Source organism: Hyperolius riggenbachi, chromosome 2, assembly GCF_040937935.1.
Source record: "Hyperolius riggenbachi isolate aHypRig1 chromosome 2, aHypRig1.pri, whole genome shotgun sequence".
Taxonomy (NCBI): domain Eukaryota; kingdom Metazoa; phylum Chordata; class Amphibia; order Anura; family Hyperoliidae; genus Hyperolius; species Hyperolius riggenbachi.
In genome coordinates this window covers 22,029,160-22,038,442 of record NC_090647.1, presented here as the reverse complement: position 1 = coordinate 22,038,442, position 9,283 = coordinate 22,029,160, and the positions used below count along the sequence as shown (strand labels likewise).

The 9,283-nt window shown below is 44.7% G+C and overlaps 1 protein-coding gene across 1 annotated transcript; it reads right to left on the bottom strand.

The window, feature by feature from the left end:
• Positions 1-248: 248 nt before the first annotated feature.
• Positions 249-2,358, bottom strand: LOC137542669 (E3 ubiquitin/ISG15 ligase TRIM25-like). The gene has a single exon (XM_068264626.1). The coding sequence runs from the start codon at positions 2,314-2,316 to the stop codon at positions 451-453; it is 1,866 nt and encodes a 621-aa protein (XP_068120727.1). The 5' UTR covers positions 2,317-2,358; the 3' UTR covers positions 249-450.
• Positions 2,359-9,283: the final 6,925 nt, after the last annotated feature.

The following is a 9,283-nucleotide window of genomic DNA, read 5'->3' as shown; positions in this document are numbered from 1 at the left end:
AATAGACCAGCAGGTCTGCCAGGCAACTGGTATTGTTTAACAGAAAATGAATATGGCAGCCTCCATATTCCTCTCGCTTCGGGTTCCCTTTAAAGTGCCACCCACTATACAGATTTTCTTATAGCGTCTCCTTATAGTGCCCCTCTTATATCACAATCTCTAGTCCAACTCCCCCCCCCCCCCCCCCCACGCAGAGGTAGCAGCAGAACCTAGTAGTAAGTGTTATATTTACCTCACTTCCCCTTTCCTGATCTCATACCATCCACCATTTTCTGAGTTTTAACCCAAGCCTCCAACATCTCCTCACCCCTATTCCATGTAACCATGACAACAGTAAGCAGGAAAAAGATAAAATGTCCTGGGAGAACCTGGCTGCAAGCTGAAACCAGAATGCTCCACTACCAGTTCTTCATGTTTTTCAAGGGAGAAGACATCTTAGGAGCCGCCCAGCTATTTATAGAAGTGCCTGCCTTGGTAGGGACTCCACTTTTTGGTGCTACGCTCTCGGAAGTTGTCATTTGATTTGTCTATTCCTTTTGCCAGGCCTTTAGCGAAGGCACCTATCAGATCTGCTAAAAAGCCATTAGTGTGCGGTCCTTTCACATCCCTGATCTTTATAGAACCTTCCCATACCCATAATGCAGCATGGAGGGGCTCAGTGAAGGCAGCAGTGAAGGTGTGGAGGTGTCTGATGGGGTCACACAGGGCATAAAAGGAGATCTGCCCTGCCTCATAGTCCAGATCTATCCTGACTCTGCTACTGGGGACTTTGTCAGGTGGTTGGATCACTTCCTGGTCATGTATTATGGAATACTGATTATCTTTCTTTTCCAGGCACCATGACTTGTTATTATTTCCAATCACTGGCTTTTGTCTCCTGTCTATACTGGGGTAACACATCCCAACTCTACACCATACTGATCCCCCAACATCTACTTCCCAGCAATGTTGCCCTGAGGAGAAACTCTGGATGCTCAACACCTGAGGACAATGGTTAAATCTCCCAGGGATTTCTGATCGATGCTGCCTTACTGGTGATGAGGATACAATTTTCCTGTCATCTGATATATGTAGATCATTACCAGCTGTGTTTTCATCCAGTAATATGTCTGCATACACTGGCAGCCCTGATGTTTGCTGTGCAGCCCCAATATCAGTCCCCCCGGCCTGGCGCTGTGTGTGTTGTGTGGTGGAGGTGGGTTGGGGGCGTGGCCTGGATAGTTCAGCAGTGATGGGAACTTTGTCCTCTGTACTAGAATGTGGATAGGCCTGTATGTCTGTATGTTTCAGCACAATTACCCCAGACATGATATCAGCTAGTCCTGTGTGTAATGTGTGTGAGATGCCGGCCACATCCAGATCCCCTCCATCATGGAGCTGTTTATCATGTCTCTCTCTGTCCTCCGTGTCACACAAGTCACCTGTGTCTGATTCCTGTAAGATAGTCAGTGGATCAGTCATGTTACACAGCTCCTCAATGTGATGCATCTTCCTGGACAGCTCCTCCTTCTTTATCTTCAGCTGCTGAATGACGTCATTGTAGGATTGTGACACCTGCTCTGCCTGCCTAATGATGTCACTCAGGACTCTCTCCTCCAGCTTCTCCAGCCGTCTCCTGAGGTCTCTAAACAAGGCAGTGACTCTCACTGTTTCACCATCTGCTTTTTCTTGTGCTTTTCTCCTGCGTTCCTCCAGACTCGGGACTCTTTTCTCAGCCTCTTCTGTCCCTGCCATCAGTTTCTTCAGATCATTTCTCAGTTTCTTCTTCTTCTTCTCAGAGGCCTCATCCAGTATCTCCACTTGGTGTCCCCGATGTTCTCCATCCAACCTGCAGGACACACAGATACAGGCAGCATCCTCAGTGCAGTAATACTCCAGGATCTTCTTATGGACGGAGCATTTCCTGTTCTCCAGGGAAGTGTTGGGGTCACATAAGATGTGTTCTGGTGCTTTGCTGTGAACTCTCAGATGTTTAGAACAGAGCGAAGCTTCACAGAGAAGACAGGACTTGACGGCAGGTATAGAACAGTCAACACAGTAAGTACAGCAGACTCCGGCCTCCTCCTGATCTGGCTGAGTAGACTGGAAACTCTCTGCTATCTTCCTCAGAGCAATGTTCCTCTGCAGTGTCGGCCTCTCCATATACTGCGCTCTACATTCAGGGCAGGAATAACATCCAGACCCCTCCTGTGTATCCAGCACACGATCAATACAGACCCGGCAGAAGTTGTGACCACATCTCAGGATTACAGGATCGGTATAAATGGTCAGACAGACGGGACACTCCAGCTCCTGGCTCAGATCAGCAGAAGCCATCGCTGCAGCAGAGGGCAGAAATGAAGATTTCTGATTCTCAGAATTCAGTAAAGCCAACAGTGAAATTGTTGCACAGGGTGTGGCTGAGCTAATATCTTACTTTTGTCCATATTAGAACCTTTGGACTTTGTTGCCTGTCTGATTAGCCTCATGGTCCGTAGAACAACAACAAACTTTATTGAGACACAACATTAACATACAGCTAGAATGAAGTACTTTTATGTTACTGTAGGTGGAGCAGATATATGAACCTCAATATCCTAAAATTGCCAGTTGTCGTGAAATTTAGAGTGTAAATAAGCAGAAAGTGTCAATTTAAAGGATGGGAATAAAGTTTAGAGTTAATTAAACACATCTTCCAGTACAAAAAATACATTTATTAACATAGATAGGAACATCAGTCCTGAAAGAGGGACGAATGAGTAAGAAAGAGGGGCAGTTGGGAGCTATGTGATTAGCTTTCAAACACCTTTTAGTGAATTATACATCAGGCCACGTAAACATCATAAAGAACATAAGAGTCTCTTAATGATGGAGCGCTGCCCTGCTATTGTGATACAGCAAAAGAAACATGTATATTATATTCAGGGGCGTAACAATAGACCCTGCAAGGGATGCAGCTGCAGGGGGGGGGGGCAGAAGCTGCAGGGGGTCCTCTGGGGGAAGAAGTTTATTTTTCCTGTCCTTAGAGACTGATAACTAAGGGCACGGAGAGAAATAACTTTCTGCTGTCTGCACAATTGTTCTAATGACTGCATCCGCCCAGCCACTGATAAGGAATCATACAAAGATTTGTAGACAGTCCCTATTCAGTGTTCAGCAAGGTCTTGTGCAGGGCCGGGCCGAGGCAGAGAGGCTCCAGCCTCACTCAGCTCGTGTTTGAAGCAGAAAGAAATAAGAGAAGGGGATACATGGCAGTGACTGCAAGCCAGATAACTAGAGATTAAGGTGTTGAGGCCCTGGGCCACCTCTTAGTCCAATAGGAATCAGTGTGTGACTGCTGGGGTGGGAGGGATGGAGGGGCGCACTTTGGTGTCTCAGCCTTGGGAGCTGGAGGACCTTGTCCCGGCTCTGGTCTTGTGTACAGCACTGCTCTACCAATAGCCTATCTACCCCTCCCCAAGTGATGTGTACTGCAGTGATGCTTGAGAACTCTGGGCATGGAGAGAAAAAGCATTCTGCTTTCTAAACTATTGTTAATACTAATTAAGTTAATTGTTAACACTAATGACTGCATCTAATCAGCCACTGATAACGAATCATGCAAATGTTTGTAGACAAAGATTTGTAGACAGACCCTATTCAGTGTGCAGTATGCTCTTTTGTACAGTGCCCTGCCCCCAACCTCTCTATCCCTCCCCAATTGCTGTGTACTGTAGTGATGCAGGAGGAGTCTGCAGAGCCAGTTCTGCTCTATCAGAGATGGACAGAGTGAGTGTAATAAGCTGAGGCTGGGAGCACACTCTTCTGTTGGTTTTCTGTATGCGTTTTCTGCACACCATGGGCTTGATTCACTAAACCGTTAAAACTCAAATACCACACCTTATCAAAGATATCACACCTTATCAAAGATACCACACCTTATCAAAGATATCACACCTCATCAAAGATAGCACACCTTATCAAAGATATCACACCTTATCAAAGATATCACACCTTATCAAAGATACCACACCTTATCAAAGATATCACACCTCATCAAAGATAGCACAACTTATCAAAGATATCACACCTTATCAAAGTTAACACGCCTTATCAGAATAGTATAGCGAGCGCTACAAACTTATTCCTGCTAATTGGCAATGGCACTCGTCCTGCCCTGAGCCCCTGCGGGTTCGTAGCGCTCGCTATGCTACTCTAATAAGGCATGTTAATTTTGATAAGGTGTGATATGTTTTATAAGGTGTGCTATTTGAGTTTTAGTGATTCAACCCCCACTACTCTGTATGTGTGGAAACATGCACATTTTATCACAGAGGCTAATGTAATTGATAGAAAAAATGCCTGCAGTGCTTAAAGGACAACTGTAGTAAGAGGGTTATGGAGACTGCCATATTTATTTCCTTTTAAGCAATACACATTGCCTGGCTATCCTGCTGACCCTCTGCCTCTAATACTTTCAGCCATAGACCCTGAACAAGCATGCAGCAGATCAGATGTTTCTAACATTATTGACAGATCTGACGAGATTAGCTGCATGCTTGTTTCTGGTGTGATTCAGACACTACTGTGGCCAAATAGACAGCAGAAAACAAAGCAAGCACTCATCAATATGGGCTGCAACTGAATGACTCATCACCTCATATGCACCGCTTAAATAGCTCAAATACACACTCAGCAATCAGACAGATGCAAAACATATGCAAAACTAAACTAACCATGCAAAACAGGATAGCACAATGGGTGCTGCTAGCCTGGTAGTTACAGAACTGTGGAAACAAAATATAGGTAGAAGGCTGCGCATCCCTGACCCAATACTGTACAATTGAATGGTTAATCACTGTGGCGCACACCGCCCCCCCTGGACTAAAATGTACGCCCGCATCCAAACAATGCAATACTGGTTTATGGAGAAATTTTAGCTTCCATCATAGTTTTGCATGCAAAAATATAATATACTGGACATCTGCACCAACGTTGAGGTAAATCTCCAGAGCAGATGTCCTAACACTAAATACACACTTTGTTTCCACAGTTCTGTAACTACCAGGCTAGCAGCACCCATTGTGCTATCCTGTTTTGCATGGTTAGTTTAGTTTTGCATATGTTTTGCATCTGTCTGATTGCTGAGTGTGTATTTGAGCTATTTAAGCGGTGCATATGAGGTGATGAGTCATTCAGTTGCAGCCCATATTGGTGAGCGCTTGCTTTGTTTTCTGCTGTCTGTATTGAATGTAAGTTACACATTTTAGCATAGCTGCTGCCAGGGTAAAGACATTTGCTTTTAACTTAGGTCAGTTTAGTGTTAGGACATCTGCTCTGGAGATTTACCTCAACGTTGGTGCAGATGTCCAGTATATTATATTTTTGCATGCAAAACTATGATGGAAGCTAAAATTTCTCCATAAACCAGTATTGCATTGTTTGGATGCGGGCGTACATTTTAGTCCAGGGGGGGCGGTGTGCGCCACAGCGATTAACCATTCAATTGTACAGTATTGGGTCAGGGATGCGCAGCCTTCTACCTATATTTTGTTTCCACAGTTCTGTAACTACCAGGCTAGCAGCACCCATTGTGCTATCCTGTTTTGCATGGTTAGTTTAGTTTTGCATATGTTTTGCATCTGTCTGATTGCTGAGTGTGTATTTGAGCTATTTAAGCGGTGCATATGAGGTGATGAGTCATTCAGTTGCAGCCCATATTGGTGAGCGCTTGCTTTGTTTTCTGCTGTCTGTATTGAATGTAAGTTACACATTTTAGCATAGCTGCTGCCAGGGTAAAGACATTTGCTTTTAACTTAGGTCAGTTTAGTGTTAGGACATCTGCTCTGGAGATTTACCTCAACGTTGGTGCAGATGTCCAGTATATTATATTTTTGCATGCAAAACTATGATGGAAGCTAAAATTTCTCCATAAACCAGTATTGCATTGTTTGGATGCGGGCGTACATTTTAGTCCAGGGGGGGCGGTGTGCGCCACAGCGATTAACCATTCAATTGTACAGTATTGGGTCAGGGATGCGCAGCCTTCTACCTATATTTTGTTTCCACAGTTCTGTAACTACCAGGCTAGCAGCACCCATTGTGCTATCCTGTTTTGCATGGTTAGTTTAGTTTTGCATATGTTTTGCATCTGTCTGATTGCTGAGTGTGTATTTGAGCTATTTAAGCGGTGCATATGAGGTGATGAGTCATTCAGTTGCAGCCCATATTGGTGAGCGCTTGCTTTGTTTTCTGCTGTCTGTATTGAATGTAAGTTACACATTTTAGCATAGCTGCTGCCAGGGTAAAGACATTTGCTTTTAACTTAGGTCAGTTTAGTGTTAGGACATCTGCTCTGGAGATTTACCTCAACGTTGGTGCAGATGTCCAGTATATTATATTTTTGCATGCAAAACTATGATGGAAGCTAAAATTTCTCCATAAACCAGTATTGCATTGTTTGGATGCGGGCGTACATTTTAGTCCAGGGGGGGCGGTGTGCGCCACAGTGATTAACCATTCAATTGTACAGTATTGGGTCAGGGATGCGCAGCCTTCTACCTATATTTTGTTTCCACAGTTCTGTAACTACCAGGCTAGCAGCACCCATTGTGCTATCCTGTTTTGCATGGTTAGTTTAGTTTTGCATATGTTTTGCATCTGTCTGATTGCTGAGTGTGTATTTGAGCTATTTAAGCGGTGCATATGAGGTGATGAGTCATTCAGTTGCAGCCCATATTGGTGAGCGCTTGCTTTGTTTTCTGCTGTCTGTATTGAATGTAAGTTACACATTTTAGCATAGCTGCTGCCAGGGTAAAGACATTTGCTTTTAACTTAGGTCAGTTTAGTGTTAGGACATCTGCTCTGGAGATTTACCTCAACGTTGGTGCAGATGTCCAGTATATTATATTTTTGCATGCAAAACTATGATGGAAGCTAAAATTTCTCCATAAACCAGTATTGCATTGTTTGGATGCGGGCGTACATTTTAGTCCAGGGGGGGCGGTGTGCGCCACAGCGATTAACCATTCAATTGTACAGTATTGGGTCAGGGATGCGCAGCCTTCTACCTATATTTTGTTTCCACAGTTCTGTAACTACCAGGCTAGCAGCACCCATTGTGCTATCCTGTTTTGCATGGTTAGTTTAGTTTTGCATATGTTTTGCATCTGTCTGATTGCTGAGTGTGTATTTGAGCTATTTAAGCGGTGCATATGAGGTGATGAGTCATTCAGTTGCAGCCCATATTGGTGAGCGCTTGCTTTGTTTTCTGCTGTCTGTATTGAATGTAAGTTACACATTTTAGCATAGCTGCTGCCAGGGTAAAGACATTTGCTTTTAACTTAGGTCAGTTTAGTGTTAGGACATCTGCTCTGGAGATTTACCTCAACGTTGGTGCAGATGTCCAGTATATTATATTTTTGCATGCAAAACTATGATGGAAGCTAAAATTTCTCCATAAACCAGTATTGCATTGTTTGGATGCGGGCGTACATTTTAGTCCAGGGGGGGTGGTGTGCGCCACAGCGATTAACCATTCAATTGTACAGTATTGGGTCAGGGATGCGCAGCCTTCTACCTATATTTTGTTTCCACTGTGGCCAAATAGACCAGCAGGTCTGCCAGGCAACTGGTATTGTTTAAAGAGAACCCGAGGTGGGGATCTTAGAATTAAATCTATACACAGAGGCTGGGTCTGGCTATAGTGCCCAGCCTCTGTTGCTAGTTGAATCCCCCGTAAGTCCCCCCTGCGCTCCGTTCTAGCCCATAAATGACAGCCGCGCTGTCGGGCTCTGTTTACCTTTCTAGTGCCACTCACGCCGCTCCCCCCACCTCCTGCAGAGCGCCGAACCCCGCCCACGTCCCTTCCCTCCAATCAGCGGCGAGGGAAGGGAAGTGGGCAGGGATCGGCGCTCTGCAGGAGGCGGGGGAGCGGCGTGAGTGGCACTAGAAAGGTAAACAGAGCCCGCTGCGACACTCTCAGTGTCGCCAGCGCGGCTGTAATTTATGGGGGGAGAGCGGAGCACAGGGGGGATTTAGGGAAGATTCAACTAGCAACAGAGGCCGGGCACTATAGCCAGACCCAGCCTCTGTGTATGGATTTAACTCTAAGATCCCCACCTCGGGTTCTCTTTAAAAGGAAATAAATACGGCAACCTCCATATACTTTTCACTTCAGTTGTCCTTTAAGAGTCTGAAGCCAATACAATTACCTTTTTTAACTCCCAGTCCTCTTCAGCATTAAGATCAAAGATGAATTGCCGCATCCCCGCGAAAGAAGGATGTTCCTGGTGCTATTCAGACTCTACTGTAGCCAAATAGATCACCAGGACTGCTGGGCAACTGGTATTAATTAAAAGGAAATAAATATGGCAGCCTCCATATTCTACTCACTTCAGTTCTCCTTTAACTGCGATCTATTTTTATCTGCATGGGGAAATACATTCATGTGTGCACTGGCCAATTGAATGACATTGGTACTCAGTTTACCTGTGCAGAAAGCGAGGGGGGGGGGGGGGGAGAGGGGGCCCAGTGATTTCTAGTTACACCCTTGATTATATTGGGTATAAAGCGCTCAGATTGATCAGCTTGTCTAATGATGAGTTGTCAGCAGCCTGGCACGGTCACGGTATTGCCCATTTATTACCTGACTCACCGGATCTGCGGACCACTCTAGTAGTAGTGTATGTGCCAGCGTACACGGTAGGGTTTAAGCGGAGGGGTCACATTGCCACTCAGCCTGCATACTTCCCAACATTTTGAGATAAGAAATAAGGACACTTAAGCCACACCCCTAGCCACGCCCCCGGCACACCCCAAGCCACACATACCATAGAGATTTCATAAGAAAGATATGTTGTTTTATAATTCAAACAAAACCAGTCCTTTCTATCCTGGTTCACTTTCACTCATATTAACACATGAAAATAAGAAATATATCAATTTAAAGGATGAGTTTAGAGTCAAACACATTTTTCAAACAGACATCAAACAAATGATAGCGCTCATAGGCTGCAACTGAAATGCCCACAGGGGCTAAATACATGCCTTGAATGCAATTCAGATGCAAATTATGTACTAGTCCCTAATCTATAATTTGAATGCAAATTGAAGCACATGGATGCAGCCAACTAGCCATAGGTATACTTACATGAGTTTTGTACAGCAGGTCTCCTTGGCAGCGCTTCCAAACAGAGGCTGCACCCGAATTGACTACCTGCAATAGATGTGCAGAGCTCCACAAAGTGGACTAAAATACACAACTTGCATTCAAAACAGGTACAGCAAAGGAGGACGTTAGCTTCATTATAAATAATATGTGCCC

Bases quoted from the DNA above. Each gene is read 5' to 3' on its own strand.
- LOC137542669 (XM_068264626.1), bottom strand. From the start codon at position 2,316: ATGGCTTCTGCTGATCTGAGCCAGGAGCTGGAGTGTCCCGTCTGTCTG.